Here is a 19548-nt window from a genome sequence, read left to right as displayed (position 1 = left end):
GAAAAGACACATAAGTCTTAAATAGCTCCAGTGGCCAGTCTGAAAATTTCAAGATTACTATTTTTTTTAACAGATTTGTATTAACACAAAAACTGCATTTAAATAGTAGGTCATTTTCTGATAAAATGTATTTTTAATTCTCAGGACTGGAGGGATCTCAACAGTCAGATGAGAAATTTATATGCCACCACTAGCATGAATAGTCACTCTTTCCCAAAAATATGTTGAAATACTGTCATAGTTTATTACAATAGTTATGATCAATCGTAATCTGCCAATCTGATGTTACTCTGTTTGCAGACGTTGAACATGGTGACTCCAACACTACGGGTAGAAGACTGCAGTATAGCACTCTTGCCTAGGAACCATGAAAAGAACCGTTGCATGGATGTCTTACCTCCAGACCGTTGCCTCCCTTTCCTCATAACAATAGATGGAGAAAGCAGTAACTACATCAATGCAGCCTTGATGGATGTAAGAAGCTTTTTTATAGTTCATACTAATGAGAATATAATCTATAATCCCGCAAAATGAGATCTCCCAAATAAGAGAAAACAGCCCGGAGCTTGATAAAGCACCCATCAGGGTACACTTACACAACAGTAAGTGACAGGTATTGCAGAGAAAAGTAATGTCATCTAAAGTTCTACAATACCAGTAGATCATAAGGACATTGATGAAGTACAGGACAGAACGCCATCTCTGCATTATTTCCCTTGATACTACGTTGTCTGCGCTCTAGTGGGCTCTGTAGACCCGTTTGTTGTTGTAGTACTGCAGAACTTCACGCTTTGCTCTTGTTTTTGAGTTGTAAATATTAAGATTTTGAATTACACCTAAAACAACCCTTCAGAGAAATGATATTAAATCTACATAATCTATATAAAGGTGCACATTCATCTATACCTGAGGTATGAACACATAGAATCCTGCAGTATGTGTGAAAATATCCTGACTTTATTCCCTGTAGTTTGCTCTAATGGACTGGATGATTGCTATCATATATTACACATACAGATAGATAACGTTAGGTTTAAAAAAGCATAAAGTATCAAGCAAAATTTTTATTTAGGTATGGGGGAAAATGCTGGAACATAAAAATGCTTTCAAAACTAGATCATTTATCAAAATGCAAAGTGAATGAACCAAATCAATATTTGGTGTGACCGCCCTTATGCCTTCAAAACAGCTTCATTCCTTCTAGGTACACGTGCACACAGTTTTTGAAAGAACTCGGCAGGGAGGTTGTTCCAAATATCTTGGACATCTAACCATAGATCTTCTGTGGATTTAGGCTGGTGCACATTGTGTGTCTTCATGTAATCCCAGACAGACTCAATGATGTTGAGATCAAAATTGGAGATATCTCCTTGATTTTGTGCGGACTACTTGTTCTGCAAATATACTCAGACATGTGAACAGCCCCATAGGTATGCGTTCTATCCATGAAATACTCATGTCTGAATTACCCTAACACTTTTATTTTAAGCTTTTTTTCTATACTTGCCTAAAATTTTGCACATTATTTCATTTGTTCTGGGGGGAGTGGTTTCAGAGCGCTGAGGCCACAATTCATTAAAGGGGTTGTCCCATGAACAAAAGTTGATTTTAATCAATAGATCTTGCAATAATAATAAGTTCCACAATTGAATGTATTTAAATAAAATGTTCCTGTGCTGAGATAATTTTATAAATGTGCCCCTGCTGTGTACTGTGTAATGGCTGTGTCTGACCGTACAGGAACATGGTCTGATCATACCATATCTCCTGGGCAGGGGAGGAAGTAAAGAAGTATACAGACATTACAGCATGGGATCACAACTGATTATTTTTGTGAGGTAAAACATTTTCGTGCCTGATTTTAAACAATGTTTTACCTCAAAAAAAGAATCCGCTGTGACCCCCTGCTGTAATGTCTGTATACTTGTTTTCTCCCCCCCTGCCCAGGAGCTGTGGTATGATCAGACCATGTCCCTGCACGGTCAGACACAGCCATTACACAGTACACAGCAGGGGCACATTTATAAGATTATCTCAGCACAGGAACATTTTATTTAAAGGGGTTGTCCACTACTATTAATAATTGGCCATTCTATTTTTATGTTAAAAATAAATATCTTTGTAAATACCTTGCTTTGCAGTTACTGCCTGTGAGTGGCGCTATCACTGGCCGCTCACAGGCATCACGTGACCCCCAGCTGCAGCCGGCTCTGACATCTGCTGATGTCAAGTCAAGTTCGGGGGCAGCCGGGGGTGACTCAGTGCTGTGCTCCAGGGTGAGTGATGGGCTATGGGTGGGGATACCCCCCGCGTCACATCCAGCATCCACCGCACGCTCTCCCTCTCCCCATTCATTGGATGAGCTATAAGTACAGTTTGTCCTATTCTGCCGTTTGAATGAAGGCACCCGGGTGCCGCCAAGTGTATGTAGAAATACGAATACCACTATAAAATACTAAAGGCAGATTAGGGACAACGTTTTTATATACCCCTAGGAGTTTTTAATCAAATATGAAATAAAAGTTAAGTTTTATGGCTTGTTAGAGAGGGGTCTCTTTTGGGGTTCTCTCCCCATTTTGTAAATTCATTGGAAAAGCGCGCAGAGGATGCTGAGTGAGATGCATGGGGTAACCCCACCCACAGCCCAGCATCCACCGCAGGGAGCGCGTCACTGATGTCACGCCTCACTTGACATGACATCAGTGGCGGTTACGTGATGCCTGTGAGCAGCCATTGATAGCGCCGCTCACAGGCAGAAACTGCAAAGCAAGGTATTTACAAAGAAACTTATTTTCAACATAAAAATAGTACTTTTGTTCATGGGAAAACAACTTTAAAACTGGCAGTTCATATACAAGTCTTAATGGGAACCTGTCAGCTGATACTTGCTGCCCAAACCACGGGTGGCATGTATTAGCCACTGGCTGTGTGATCACAGCCATATATGTTTGTCTCTGAAATACTACAGTGTTTCAGAGAAAAAAATGCTTTTAATGGCCGCCAGGGAATGAGCTACACAGGTGACAAATTGTATAGGCTGGTCCCCAGCTCCCCAGCACGCAGGCAAAGTCTTGCCAGTCACTGTCAGTGGGCAGGGAGAAGCCACCAGGGGCCCACCTGTACGACAAACATATATGGCTGTGAACACACAGTCATTGGCTAATAAATGCTGCCTTCGGTTTGGGCAGCATGCTGCAGCTGACAGGTTCCCTTTAATGAGATGTGTGCAGGATTAAGATGTGCTGAATTCATTAAGAGGTGCATGCCACTTGATGAATTAGTTGCATCTTTTCAATGGCGTGCGCCTCACCAGAATTATTACTCCAGTCAGAGACTGGAGTAACATTTTTGGCGTAAAAAACATTGGCACTTTTCATAAATTTGATGGGTAGGCCACTCTGCGTGACCCACTCCCATTTCTCACCATCTATGCCCATTTTGTCAGAGCTGCAAATTGTTGGTGCAACTCCAAGTTCTATAAAAATTTTGTGACTATTCAAAGTATTTTACACTAGTTTTCTGCCATAAACACTTGATGCTCCGGCCCTATGGGTATATTCACACAATGAATTTTTTTCATGAAGGTTTTAGCGGGCATTTCATGAAAATCTGCCTTTAATTGATTTATTAATTTGAAGAGGATAACCGGTTTACTGTTCAACCAATACTGAGATTTGAAATTTGAGATTTGAAAAAATATATAATTGAAGGGTCAGTTGTTCTTTTGGATCCCTCATAGAAACCATGGCAGGTTATTCCAATTTCTGCTTTGATCTGGCAAGTTAAACTGTAAAACCACAGGAGATATCTGAGTTAGGCCGGGGTCCCACTAGTAAATCACATCCGATGCGAGAGCATCGGGTGAGATACGCTAATGACATTCGGCTCCCGCTCTGCTGTGGACGGGAGCCGAATGTCAGTGCTCGGTACTGCGATCCCCTCGCACAAAGAGGATCACAGCACAGCTGCGGAGGGGACAGAGAAATCAATTTCTCCATTTCCTCTGTTACTGGCATCTGAGGGAATCCCACTGCACTCGGGTAATATCCGAGTGCAGTGCGATGTTCCACACGCACCCATAGATTATATGGGTGTGTGTGATCCGAATGCAGCATGCTGTGATTTTTTTCCAGCCCAATCGCAATCTGATCGGCGCTGGAAAAATAAGTGCAACCGAGCACACCATCATAGGATTAAATAGGTCCGAATGCAATCTGATTTTTTATCGAATTGCATTGGTCCAATTTAATCTCAAGAGAGAGCGAGCCCTTAGCCTTGTAATTCTCTTGGAAATCCGCATTTAATTTTTTCTGTAAAAAAAAATTTGTATGAACGTAGCTTAAGATATCCTTTGCTGTTACTCTTACACACATAAGTGCACACATCACTAAATGCATACAGAAAACACATTTTATCCTAAATTCCCTGCAATAGACGCCCTGGTCAGAGTAGCCCCTAGAGATCAGGCCTGCATGTTTGCCCCGGGCGATGGAAAGTCTAGCCACTACTCAAGTCTTGAAGCTCGCAGTCTGCTTGGTTCTGGACTTAAGTATATTATAATTTCTTTTTTATGCTCAAGTGAAAAAGTTTCCGCTGTGTCAACCATTTAATAAGTACAAATGTTAAAAGTTAACCTTCACCTTCCTATTAGAATGTGAATATCTTCACTAAAAATAAAACTGGAAGAAATACCACAGTGACCTCACAAATCAATTTCTTGTCAAATCCTTTGTTAAAAAAGTGAGTCCTATTGTTACCACTTGAAGATGAAAATGTTATAAAGTGGTGGCATTTCTTACAAGAAAAAAGGAAAAAAAACCCTCCAAAGGGGCCTCGTCCGTTTTGTTAATCTTAACAATGTCTTGGTTTGTGACATTCTGCTTTTGAACATACTTGATTTCCTGATTCTCCGCTATCATTATAATTTGTTCTTCTTTCTATAGAGCTATGTTCAGCCTTCAGCTTTCATCGTTACACAACATCCTTTACCGAACACAGTAAAAGACTTCTGGAGGCTGGTCCTTGACTATCACTGCACATCAATAGTAATGCTAAATGATGTAGACCCTGCACAGGTATGTCAGCTGAAATCACGCATGCACTGGCAGAATTATTTCAGAGCATTTTACTTTTCTGCAAAGCTTTCCATAGGCCAAGAGGAAAGGTCAGGCTTTTCTTCTGCTTATGCACATGATAAGCTTTTTGTGCCACCTGGATAAAAGTTACTATAAAGTCACTTGGTCAATGCAAAGAATTGTGTTTTATACAGGGAAAAGAGCAGAATAGATCTTTATTCCTTCAAGCTTATTTTTCACATGTGTATGGCGGGTGACAGTCAAAACTTTGCTGCAAATTAGTGTTGAGTGAGTATGTTTTGGTCCGAGTATGCTCGGGCTGAGCTCCGAGTATTTACAGCTGCTCGGTGATATGGTTGAATCGCCCCCGTGTGCATGATTTGCGACTATTTCACAGCTTTATTACATGTGAGGAATGTGTAAGAAATTGACATTCCTCACATGTAATAAAGCTGTCAAACAGTTGCAAATCATGCACACGGGAGCGATTCAACCATATCACCGAGCAGCTGTAAATACTCGGTGCTCGGCCCGAGCATACTTGGCGAAAGGGTTAACAGAACATATTCGCTCAACACTACTGCAAATGTTTTTGAGAAGCTGTTCATATTATTTGGTAGTCATTGTAATAGCCAGCTATTTATGAGAAGATTAAAGTGACAGTACAGAGATTAACATCACTGCATGATAAAGCTCCATACACACCGCTCTATCCTCATCTGTTCCAATCACCATTAGAATCGTTATAATGACACCAACAGTGAAAACCTATCTTCTGGGGTGGCGGTCTTGTCAGAGAAGATGGCTAGAATGCACAATATATAGTAAGATTTGAAGATTTGTTATAGGAAATCTCATCTGGGTGGACATCTCAAAAAGGTGGTCTTTTGGAGAGTTTATACTGTATATGTATGCTACTTGTCTACAATGAACCTGTGCTGTTTTTTTCTCTATCCAATGCATCACATTCTACTTTGCACCCACTCGGATATTGGATGGATAGTCTACAGTGCACCGCCCCTATAATGTGTTATATAGCTAATTATATGTAGTATCCTCCTCCTGAAATATCTGTAACATATATATATATATATATATATGTATATACACACAGGGGGGGCCATTTATATGGATACACCTAAATTAAATGGGAATGGTTGGTGATATCAACTTCCTGTTAGTGGCACATTAGTATATGGGAGGGGGAAACTTTTCCAGATTGTGGTGACTGTGGCGGCCATTTTGAAGTCGGCCATTTTGGATCCAGCTTTATTTTTTTCAACGGGAGGAGAGTCATGTGACACATCAAACTTATTGAGAATCTCAGAAGAAAAACAATGGTGTGCTTGGTTTTAACGTAACTTTATTCTTTCATGAGTTTTTTACAAGTTTATGACCACTTATAAAATTTGTTCAAAGTGCTGCCCATTGTGTTGGATTGTCAATGCAACCCTCTTCTCCCACTCTTGACATACTGATAGCAACACCGCAGAAGAAATGCTAGCACAGGCTTCCAGAATCCGTTGTTTCAGATGCTGCACATCTCGTATCTTCACAGCATAGACAATTGCCTTCAGATGACCCCATCTGGAAAAGTTTTCCCCCTCCCGTATACTAATGCGCCACAAACTGGAAGTTGATATCACCAACCATTCCCATTTAATTTTGGTGTATCCATATAAATGGCCCACCCTGTACTTTTCACTACTTACCATATATACTCGAGTATAAGCCGACCCGAGTATAAGCTGAGGTACTTAATTTTACCACAAAAAACTGGGAAAATTATTGACTCGAGTATAAGTCTAGGGTGGGAAATGCAGGAGCTACTGGTAAATTTCCCCATCCTGGTAAGTATTGCCCACTCATCCCCATTCCTGGTATGCTTGGCTTCCTCATCCCCAATCCTGATATTTAATTTAGGTGTATCCATATAAATGGCCCACCCTGTACATATATATTGCTACATCTGTCAGAGGCCACAGGCTCAAAAGGGCTACCTTGGTCAGATTTAGCGCAAGCCGCTCCTGCTCGCCGATTGCAAAGGAACCCCGGCCTTCACCCTTTAACCCCTATACAAAGATCTGGTCTTAAATCTGGGTCTACTGGATTGTTTCCAAGGAAGAGATTCTATCCAGGGGAACGAACCAGAGGCACAAGAATAGTCGGGTAACCGGGTCAGAATCAGGAGGTGTAGGGACAAAATCATAAAGAAGGACAATAGTCAGAAAGCAAGCCGAGGTCAAAAGTCAGGACTGTCGATTGAAAGAATAGCAAGGCACAAGTTACACAGGAGCAAGTCAGATTATGGGCTCGCTCACACTAGCGTATAAATTGGACGAGTGCAATCCAATAAAAAATTGGATTGTACTCGGACCAATGCTATTCAGTGAGGCAGTGCAGATCTGCGTATTTTTTCTCTGCTGTATTCAACATGAGAAATAAATGTTAGCATGCTGCGATTTCACTCTGAAATCTCATGGGTGTGAGAAAAAGATCGGATGCCATATGGACCATCAGTATGGCCTCCGTTTTTTACAAATACATTACAATTTTGTAACATAAAAAGCTGTAAATGGTCCTGTAAAAGATTAATAGCTGCAGAGTAAAAAAACGGATTGTATAGGGACAGCACACGGATGACAAGTGAGAAAAAATTGTACCACTTTTCTGGATAATAATGGGACCGATTTTTTATACATTAGTGTGAGCGAACCCTATGACTGGGCAGTGGACCGCTGGATTTCAGGAGCTTAAATAGCTGGCAGACCCATCCGAACCACATGGCAGTTAACACTATAACTCCCAATCTGGGAGATATATTTTATGTCCCAGGGGATATAAAACTAGAACTGTCGCCTTGTCTCACCCACAACTAGTAGAAGCGGAGACAGGAAGGGCAGGCACCGATACAGATGCCACATATGTATCTACATGTGTGTATACATGTAACTTAGCTAAGCCTATTAGTATTAGCAATAAACCACTCATGTTAAGTTAGGTAAACGCTAAATACAGACAACACTGAAATTAGTTTGGATTATCTTCTCTTGCTTCGGTTGCATTAGTTCCTCTGACTGTGAGTATTTATTGGTATACCCTTTAAAATAAAGTGCTCTATGTCTTTACGTGGAAAGGTTAGGAGATCTGTAAATGTTTCTAAATGTTTTATCACTGCTGGATCTTATGGATGATCCGAGCGATTACATTTTTCCTCTTTGCTAACATAGAGAGAGACAAACAAGTTAGGAGTCGGAATTGTTTACTCTGTGATATGCGAGGGCCCTGGAGACATCAATGTGCTGGAGCAAGCATTTAACATGCTGCCATTTTATAGATTGGATCAAACTTACATACAAGTGTATGGCTGAACAAACACTCATCTCCGTAATCTGCAGTTTTTTCAAAGCATTTTCCAAAACTGACCTTTTTAGTGTGCAATAAAGAGTGCATGTGAGCATGTGTATCTTCCAGTACATTGGTTGTATCCATGTAAAGGGGTTATTTGTTCTGCACAATTTAAGCTCAGTACAAGAGGAAAACTATTTAGTTTTGGAACTGTGAACTCCTCATGCACGAATCTGTATGTAACAAATGGCCTTATAATCACAGTCAAAGGCAGATGTTACATTATATATCCTATTAGCATTATCTGTGATGACAGAAAATAGGCTGAAATTGTCTTTGAAAGACATTTTGATGTACAGTTTAGAAGTTGAAAGGAAGGTCACAATTATTCCAAGACTTTGTTTCAGGAATACTAAAAACTCAGAAATATTTAGATATGATCCAGTATCAAATTTTAATCAGGTTGTGAAATCTTGGACCTTAAAGGGGTTGTCTAACTTTAGGCTACAAGTCTGCAGTCACTTTATGTGAATGCTGTCTTATGAATCCTTACATTACAAATACTGCATGCTGTGATGATTCTCCGGTGCCAGGAGTGGACGGTCATGCCACCACAAATATGTAATTTGCATATTTCCGGCCACATTCCGACTAGATGTGTCTGACCTTGCTCAATACACTTGCATTGAACAAGGCCGCACATGTCTAGTCGGCATGGGACCACATGAATGCCAATCACATACATGTGGTCATGTGCCCGCCGCTTCCTGCACCGGGGAATCCTCACAGCACACAGTCCGTGAGATGTAAGGATTCACAAGTCCGTAATCACATATAGCAGGGGTCCTCAGACTACGGCCCGCGGGCCACATGCGGCCCGCGGAGGATTTTTATCCGGCCCTCCGGGCTGTGGGCAGAGGAGAGCGGTGTCAGCACCCGCTCCCTCCCGCTCGCTCAGGGCCCCGGCAGGCGGATACTTACCTCTCCTCGTGCCTCCGCAGATCCGCTGTCTTCCTGGTCTGCGCTCCCTGTGACGTCTCAGGTCAGAGGGTGCGGTGACTTCTTTACACCGCGCCCTCCCCTGAGCCGTCACAGGCAGCGCAGAGCGGGGCGATGCTGGAGTACAGACCTGAGCAGCGGCAGCAGGTGAGGAGGAGGGAGGTGAGTATTGCATTTTTTTTTTTTAATGTATGGAGGCATGGGACGTAATATTAGGGGCGACATGCTGCATGGGGCATTATATGGGGGGGTGACATGCTGCATGGGGCATTATATGGGGGGGGGTGACATCCTGAATGGGGCATTATAACGAGAGGGGAGTGATATCCTGCATGGGGCATTATATGGGGGAGTGACATGCTGCATGGGGCATTATATGGGGGGGTGACATCCTGAAAGGGACATTATAACGACAGGGGAGTGATATCCTGCGTGGCGCATTATATGGGAGGGTGACATCCTGAAAGGGGCATTATAACGACAGGGGAGTGATATCCTGCATGGGGCATTATATGGGAGGGTGACATCCTGAAAGGGGCATTATAACGACAGGGGAGTGATATCCTGCATGGGGCATTATATTGGGGGGTGACATCCTGCATGGGGCATTATATGGGGGGGTGACATCCTGCATGGGGCATTATATGGGGGAGTGACATGCTGCATGGGGTATTATATGGGGGAGTGACATCCTGAAAGGGGCATTATAACGACAAGGGAGTGATATCCTGCGTGGCGCATTATATGGGTGGGTGACATCCTGAATGGGGCATTATAACGACAGGGGAGTGACATCCTGCATGGGGCATTATATGGGGGGGTGGCATCCTGCATGGGGCATTATAAAGACAGGGGAGTGATATCTTGCATGGGGCATTATATGGTGGGAGAAAGGGACATCCTGCATGGGGCATTATATGGGGGGTGACATCCTGCATGGGGCATTATAAGGGGGGAACAGCCTGCATGGGGCATTATAAGGGGGAAATAGCCTGCCTATTGAGGACCTATGCTGCCTATTGGGGACATTTACCTGCCTATTGGGGACATTTACCTGCCTATTGGGTACCTATGCTGCCTATTGGGGACATTTACCTGCCTATTGGGGACCTATGCTGCCTATTGGGGATATTTACTTGCCTATTGGGGACATTTACCTGCCTATTGGGGATATTTACCTGCCTATTGGGGACCTATGCTGCCTATTGGGGACATTTACCTGCCTATTGAAATACCGGTTTATCTAACTTTACTTGTTCTTCATTTTAAATATTGTATTTGTTCCTGTATTGTTTTTTTTTTACGTCAAAATAAGATATGTGCCGTGTGCATAGGAATTTGTTCATAGTTTTTTAAAAAAAACTATATTCCGTCCCTCCAGTGGTCTGAGGGACAGTGAACTGGCCCCGTGTTTAAAAAGTTTGAGGACCCCTGACATAGAGTTACTGCAGACTTGTAATCTAAGGCCAGAAAAGCCCTTTAAATCTACATCTTCATATCTGGCCATTATGAAAAGAACAATTAATTGAAATCCCATGTTCATCACTTATTAATTCATTCTAACTTCTATGAAATAATAAGAAACAAGTATACTGAAAGGTATGAAAAACCCAAGGTCCAGAGCTTTGTCCAGACTATAGCTGTAGTATATAGTTTCCAGGACTGGCTTAAAACGCCAAATCATAATCCTGCATATTGGTGCTGTCAATAGAATTTCTCAGCAAAATATGTATATGAAAAAATTAACTTTATAAAGCGTGTTTGTAGAAATATTTATAAAGTTCCTCTTTTATTCAGCTTTGTCCGCAGTATTGGCCAGAGAATGGAGTACACCGGCATGGACCCATCCAAGTGGAATTTGTATCTGCTGACTTAGAAGAAGACATCATAAGCCGAATATTTAGGATTTATAATGCTGCACGGGTAAGTTTTCACAAAAGTTTAAGAACTCCATATGTATTTAAAGGGAATCTGTCATCAGATTTGTGCCACCTAATGTGATAGCAGCAGCTGTAGCGTAAGATTCTAGCAATGTGTCACTTACTGGGCTGCTTGTTGTAGTTTTAATAAAATCACTGCTTTATCAACAGTATATTATCATTCGAGGACTAGTAAACCTGCTGCTATGTAGTCCTCCATATTCATGAGCTCTATATAACCCCACCGCACCACTGATTGGCCGCTTTCTGCCTATCCACAGTGTATGCAGAAAGCTACCAATCAGTGGTGTGGGCGGGGTTATACAGAGCTCAGCATTTAGAGAACTGGTAGATCTGCAGCAGATAAAATAGGGATTTTATCAAAACTGCAGCAAGCAGACAAATAAGTAATACATCGCTGAACTATGGATCTCTGTCCCTATGTCATGCCGCTCTCAAATGGTGTAGCAAAAACCTGGTGACAGATTCCCTTTCATAACTAATGCAATAAAGGGGCGTAACAAAAGTGGGTGCAGGGATTGCAGTCGCACCTGGGCTGTGGAGCCTTAGGGTGGGTCCCAAAGGACTCTTTAGCTTGCTTGGGAAGACTATTACTATTAAAGACCTATGATAGCTGGGGGAAGCTGTTTGAGATTTTGCATTGGAACCCATGAACTTTAAAATACACCACTGATGGAAAAATTATTCTGAATATATCACATATCACACATATTTCTAGAGTGGCTTATAGAGAACTTGTCACCATGTTTTTCCCATATGGAGTAGGGCCAGCACCTGTAAGCTCTCTGTTACAGCATTCTAGAATGCTGTATGTATGTCTCCAATGTGCTATGCTTAACATGGGGCGGTCTGGTCCGATGGGCATCTTGTTCCTGTGCCTCCTCTCTTCATGCGATCGCCTTCGTCCTTCTTCTTGCCTTGTGTGGATGACGCATCCTATATCATCCACACATTGTCCTCTTTCGTGCTTCTGCACAGGAGTGTGATGGCGGACACTGTGTGGATAACTAAGGGCGCGTCATTCACACGAAGCAAGAAGGAGGACTGCGATGGTAAGGAGAGACAATGCGCCAGTTCAAGACCAGGTATGTCCATCGGCCCGGACCACCTCATATGTGATTATAATAAAAGCTCTTTTTTGTGTTATGCAGAGTGCATTCAGGGTATATATAGTATACAGCATTCTAGAATGCTATAATAGAGAGCTTACAGATGCTGGCCCTTCTTCTTATGGGAAAAACCTGTTGACATGTTCCCTTTAATGCCATAAGAAATATGGGTCACCAGGAATTTTATTTCCCAGCAGAAAAATCAGCTGAATTCCCACTTTTATCCCACTATTGTATTGTACCTAGTACTGATACTGGTTATAACTAGTAGGAATTCTGATTGCAGCAGGATCTAGAAATGCTGTATCCCTATTGTTTGAGGAAATGGGATAAATTGTCTGCGACGTATCTTTGTGTTGGATGTTTCCACTCTCATTCTGTAATCTCACAAACACTTTTCACACATGATCTCCATGTTCTTTCAATCATAAGAAGAAGATTATGATGTCTGATTGGCTTCCTCGTCTGATTTCAGCCTCAGGATGGTTACAGAATGGTCCAGCAGTTCCAGTTCCTGGGCTGGCCAATGTACAGAGACACTCCGGTATCAAAGAGGTCTTTTCTGAAGCTCATTCGCCAAGTAGACAAGTGGCAAGAAGAATACAATGGAGGAGAAGGTCGGACAGTTGTCCACTGCTTGTAAGTGTGGCATAAAATCAGATGAATTCATTCATATATCCGCATTTTGTGCAGCAATGTTGTAACTAAATGTGTGAAGGATTAATTAGAAATTAAATTATCATTATCTAAATGAAGACATATTGATAAGTCTTATGTGAATGGGACAACTCTACACAAAGTAAAATCACTAAGTGTTTAAAGGATACAAACACCTTTGGAGCCATTTTTCACATAAATGCATGTATTTTGGCTAAAAAGCATTTTTATAATTGTGTTTCATTTGCATTTTGCCCCATTTGCCTTCTGTAGCCTTTTGTAGTATTGTTTATTCCTGGCTGCAGAATGAGTTGTCTTAGAATCCGTCAGTGAGCTTGTATTGGAGGGAGATATTATAACTCTTATCTTTATTATTCTAAGCTCTTCAAAGCTAATTTATGACCACAAAGTTTAGTTTAACTTTCATGTGGTCTTTAATCAACTAAGAGGAGCTCAGTTAAGAGTTATAAACTCTCCCGTTAGAACGAGCTCACTGACGGATTCTCAGGTAACTCATTCGGCAGCCAGCGGTAGACAGTGGACATAGAAGCTATAGAAAGCAAATGGTGCTAAAGTTTGAAAGAAACCCAGTTACAAAAATAATTTTTAGCAAAAAAAATACATCAAATTAAATAGATAAGTAGATAAATGGCCCCCAAAGGCGTTATCCTTTTATTTTCACTCTTTATTTTTGTGTACCTTACTGCCACTTTAACACTTCAATTCTACTAAATGTAAAACCAATGTGTATAGCTGTGTACCCACAGGTGTCACTTACATTGTTACCTTTGGGCATAGTCAGGGTAGTGCCCAAGTACTATATGACACTAGATTGACAGTCAAATGGAAACTGTTATTAGATGGAGTCTGAAGATACTGTATGTTAGTGGGTAAAATTGAGATTTTCCTTAATTTACCACTGTAATATGAGAGTGTGCCACATTCCTGTATGATGTCAGTGCTGCTCTTGGAGACTTTTCTGGGTTTGTCAAGGTGAGTATAATATGTGCGATAAGGAAATGAGGTGGAATTTACCTCCTGTTTACTCATATTGTATTAGTTGGGTCATTAGTTGAGCGTTCGAGCCAGTGTAAATGCCTCATACACACTAAATTAATGTCAGCAGAACCTGTCAATATCCACTGGTTTGGCCAACAGTCTAATGTGTATGGGGGCCCCTGACTCTCAATCAACAGGTAATATTAGTAGGGAAGAGCAGACTCGTGGAAGTTCGGGTTCTGGTACCTGACCAACCTTTATTTATAATCTCTTTTTATTGAAAGTTGTTAACAAATGAAGAATAACAAATGCAATTGTCAGATTGCAGTGATCAATACACCAACTTTCAGACTTTCTTATTGAGGTATCAAAATATTTAACAAATACTAAGAACATTATATTTTACTATGATAAATTACTCGAACCACTATGTGATTCAGTAAAACAGTAACCAGAAAGAAGCAAAAATAAAAAAAGGGGGTATAGAAAAAAAAAAGGAAAATAGATAGAAAGAGAGAGAAAAGAAAAGGGGGGGGATGGGGAGTAGGGGGAATAAGGGAACAAAGGGGGCGGGGGAGATGCGTAATAGAACTCCTTTTCATTCTATTGTTTAGTCACCAGCAGCAATCCGGATCCAGCCCATCAAGACAATAATTATTCAAATAATTTATGAAAATCTGGTGAATCCTGAAACAAAATCCATACACTCCAGGTCCTCCTGAACTTACCAGCCCATCCATTATGGTCAGCAGAAATTTCTTCCTTTCTGCAGATATTAACCATTTCATTGTACCATTCCAACATTTTGGGACTTTGAGGCAGTTTCCAATAGCGTGGGATCACTGTATGAGCGGCTGTTAAGCAAAAACGTAAAATGTCCTTTTTTTGGGACCCTATTGATGAGGGTAAAATGGATAGGAGAGCCACCTCAATGCGATTTTCGACCCTACCCCCAGTAATTAAGTGATAATTTGAGAATACTTTTTCCCAAAAGGGTTTGATCTTGTTACACTCCCACCATATGTGAAGCATAGATCCCCTCTACACTTCACATCGCCAACACGTGTCCGGGACTGATGGAGAAATAGTGTGTAGTTTTATAGGGTATTGGTACCACCTTGTCATAATTTTATAATTTTTCTCCTGCACATAACAGGAGACCGATAGCTTGTGTGTAGTGTTGAGCGAGTATGTTCTATTAACCCTTTCGCCGAGTATGCTCGGGCCGAGCTCCGAGTATTTACAGCTGCTCGGTGATATGGTTGAATCGCTCCAGTGTGCATGATTTGCAACTGTTTGACAGTTTTATTACATGAGAGGAATGTCTATTTCTTACACATTCCTCACATGAAATAAAGCTGTCAAACAGTTGCAAATCATGCACACGGGAGCGATTCAACCATATCACCGAGCAGCTATAAATACTCGGAGCTCGTCCGAGCATACTCGGACAGAACATACTCACTCAACCCTACTTGTGTGTAAATAAATATCCTCTTTCCAATTCCGTTGAAGATATGGTCACCCCTAACTCCTGTTCCCATGCTTGATGAAATTGTAATTTTTTTGAGGTAGTTATATAGTAAAGATATTGTATGATTAGGCGGAGATTCCTGTAAAAACAACCTCTCAAAATGAGTGGGTATGAACTGGAGTGAAAGTGCCGTTCTCTGAGAGGATAAGAATGACTGCAACTGTAAGTATTTCAACCATAACAGCTTTTTGGACGGAGTCCTTTCCTGCAAAATATTGAATAGCGGTATTCTACCATCCTCAAGTATCTGAAAAAGACGGGTATCTTCCATGGCCCTCCATCTGAGAAAAGATTTGCGCAAGTATCCAGAGGAGAAGGAAGGATTGGAAAAAAGTGGTGTGAGAGGGCTGAGTGTTCTGTGGGAATATTGTTTTTTCATGATCGCATGCCAAATTTTAATAGTCTTTAGTCAGACATGTTAGTTCTCCTACTAATGAAATATCGGAAGTGAAAAGCCAAGGGAGATGTTTTAGAGGAATACTCACCCCTTCCTGATCGATGCTGGCCCACTGTTTTGTTAGAGAGTGGAAATGCCAATCCAAAAATCTGCCTAGGATAGAAGCCTGAAAATATATTTTAAAGTTAGGAAATCCTGCTCCTCCAGCCGATTTAGGACAGATTGGTGTTTGCATACCAATTCTAGGTCTATGTTTACCCCATATAAATCTAGTTAAGGCTGAATGTAGTTTGCAGAAGAAGCTACATGGAGGGGAGATGGGGACAGTCTGAAAAATATACAGTATAAAAAGCGAGGCAAAATATCCATCTTGATCGTGTTCATTTTTCTGAACCAAGATAATCTCAATTTACTGTATATCGCAAGATCTTTGTATGTACGATCCAACAGCGACTGATAGTTGAGAGCAAAAAGCTTGGAAGGGTCAGAAGGAATGAACACACCCAGATACTTTATCGCCTCTGACTTCCATTTGAAAGGAAAGTTATCCATTACTTGCTTGACTTCTTTCTGCGGCAGCGATATATTCAATGCCTCAGATTTTGAATAATTAACTTTAAAATTACTCAGAAAACCAAATCTATCAAACTCTTTCATTAAGGAAGAAAGGGAAGTCTGAGGACGAGAGACATAAAGGAGAAGGTCATCTGCGTATAGCGCTGTCTTAAAAATTTTGGAGCCTATTGTAATCCCATGAATATTAGTATTTTTTCTTATTGCATTAGCCAGGTGTTCCATCACTATTACGTAAAGAAGGGGGGAGAGTGGGCACCCTTGCCTAGTTCCTTTTCGGATTTCAAAGGGGGAGGACAAAGTCCCATTAACCTTAACCCGAGCAGTGGGGCCAAAGTACAAGTAAAATATTAGTTGTAAAAAACGTGGGCATATGCCTATTTGACTTAAAGCCTCCTTCATAAACCCCCAATGAACTCTGTAAAAGGCCTTCTCCGCATCAACCGACAGAAGACCGATGGGAATAGAATTCTTTTTAGCATTAGAGAATAGTAACATAGTCTTAATAGTGTTGTCTCTTGCTTCCTGGCCTTGAACGAACTTGATCAGTGTTTATGAGAGAAGGCAGCAAAGGGGCAAGTCTTTATGCTAATATTTTTGAGAGTAGTTTAATGTCCACATTTATCAATGATATGGGTCTATAATTAGCTGTGACTCTGAGGTCCTTACCTGGTTTAGGGAGAACGATAATATGAGCTTCTACTGATTGAGGGAAAAACTTGTCTCGTCTTGTCATCCAGTGAGTTAAAGGTTTTGACCATAATAGGGGACAATTGAGTTTTGAAGTATTTATAGAATGCCGGGGTGAACCCATCAGGACCAGGGCTTTTACCAGAGTGGGTGGACTGAATTGCACAATTGAAAAAAGCCTTGGACAGGCTGAAACGTCTTTTTTGTGAGTTGTGGAATAAACCAACTAATTATCAACACGTGAGTGCCGGGATTTTCTTTTCCTATAGACATTGTTTTCCACTTGCACCACCCTAGCTACACAGAGTGCCGACTATTTTCTTTTGATACTGAATTGCAAGATTGACCTCCTCCTCTGAAATGTCAATTTCCAATGTTCCAGAGGCCTGACTATGCAAAGAAGGCAGAGAAGTATCCTGTATATATTCCTTGATTCGGCCAGAGAGATTGGAAGGGGAGAGATCTGAATATTGTTCCTTAATATTGTAAAACTTCTCATAGTATGAACAGAATATGTCAATAATTTCTTTAGGATTATGGGCATCCTCCCCATTAGTTATTTTAACACATGGGACAAATGTCGCCATTGAACGAGGTTGGAGCAATCTTGAGAGAGGTCAACCACATTTATCTGATGACTCATAGAAAAAGTTTTTGGTTTTCTCCCAATATCTTATGTATTTCTGATCTAACAATGCTTTGAGTTCACTTCTTTTTTTAGACAAGTCTGCAAGGGTGTTGGGGGATAATGTTTTTTATGTGAAGTATCCAGTGTGTGAATCTGTCTCAATAGCTCGTCAACCCTCAAAGTTCTCTCACTCTTGAGTCTGGAGCCATATTTGATCAAAACGCCCCTCATGGCACATTTTAGTGTTTCCCATTGCACAGGTGTGATCCGATTCATGGATCTGTATAAAAGAATCAATAGAGTCCTTCAGATCTGTTACATAAATATTATCTTTTAGGAGGTTTTCATTCATTATCCATGTCCAGGAACGTTGAACAAGAGAGGGGATGGATAATGATAGAAAAATTGGGGAGTGGTCAGACCACAATATATCACCAATTGTAGCAAATGGGTGCCACGAGAGGGCATGGTGACTCAACAAAAATAAATCTGTGCGGCTGTATGAACCATGAGCAGGAGAGAAATATGTAATCCTTACCCTGAGGATTTAAAATGCTCCAGATATCAGTCAACCTGAGGGCATGGACTACCCACTTTAGTAATCGAAATTATCTCAGAGGAACGGCACCTCTTCCAGGGGAGGAATCCAACACGAGATCCCATGTGAAGTTAAAATCTCCACCTGGAATCAGAACTTCTTCTGCAAAATTAGATAAAGATGTTAGGAACGACCTGCACACAGAGATTTGATCCTTGTTACGAAGGTTCCAATTTGCTATCGTACATATTGAATCCGCTATTTTAAGTTTAAGAAAAATGAATCTGCCTTGATCATCAATGAGAGAGTCTATAAGAGTGTAAACCAGTGACTTATGTAAGGCCTGTAGATGGAAGGGGAATCCCCAAGAATATAGAATGTTTTGTTGTCTCAGGACCTCTAGTAATGGTTTTAAAGTCTTTCTCTTCTGTAATGTGTGACGTGATAAATCAGGCATTCTTGGTACAAAATGGAGTCCATCTTTCTGGCCTTCATTAGAATGCTTTCTTTCGTTTTATATCTGTGGACCTTGCAAATCACATCACGAGGCTTTGTAACATCCGGGGATCTGGGGCCCAAGGACCTGTGAGCCCTGTCTAGCTCCAGTCCATTTTCTAAAGGTACCCCCAAGATTGAATTAAACAAATGGCGCAATGTCTCATCCAGATTATGGTGTTCAGTTGTTTCAGGGAGTCCCCTGAACCTAATATTGTTGCGTCTTCCTCTATTCTCAATATCATCCATCAAGTCTGTTAAGTATTCTGTTCAATTGTTTTTATTGGTATCTTAAAACATTTTAAAGGGAGAAACACACAATATAAGCCTAAAGGGTGGGGGAAGACAAAAAGGGAAATTGGGGAGGTAGGAAAGTTAGCAAGGTTTTAATAGTGGGGGGGGGGGGGGGGGGGTGGAAGAAAGGGAAGGAATATGTAATCCCTATGAAAATAGGGAAAAGAGTGGCAAGTATACAAAAATCTGTCTTTGAATTTTACATGTAACTTACACTTATTAAAATTATAGCTTAGTCCTTATTATGAATTAAATGCTGAAAAAGAAAGACA

General features: G+C 41.1%; 1 protein-coding gene across 5 annotated transcripts in view; it reads left to right on the top strand.

The window, feature by feature from the left end:
• The window catches only part of PTPRM (protein tyrosine phosphatase receptor type M), an 810930-nt gene that overhangs the window by 777552 nt on the left and 13830 nt on the right, over positions 1-19548 (top strand). For all 5 annotated transcript variants that reach the window (XM_073679060.1, XM_073679055.1, XM_073679056.1 and 2 more), the window contains 4 exons: positions 301-474; positions 4944-5075; positions 11220-11345; positions 12947-13110. In XM_073679060.1, the coding sequence (XP_073535161.1) occupies positions 301-474; positions 4944-5075; positions 11220-11345; positions 12947-13110 (596 nt within the window). The remainder of the gene's footprint in view (positions 1-300; positions 475-4943; positions 5076-11219; positions 11346-12946; positions 13111-19548) is intronic.

This window comes from Phyllobates terribilis, unplaced genomic scaffold, assembly GCF_046119375.1.
Source record: "Phyllobates terribilis strain yellow unplaced genomic scaffold, ASM4611937v1 Scaffold_4__5_contigs__length_816908805, whole genome shotgun sequence".
NCBI classification, from domain to species: Eukaryota; Metazoa; Chordata; class Amphibia; order Anura; family Dendrobatidae; genus Phyllobates; species Phyllobates terribilis.
The sequence above is the reverse complement of the archived record's forward strand: the minus strand, read 5'-3'. Positions and strand labels throughout refer to the sequence as shown.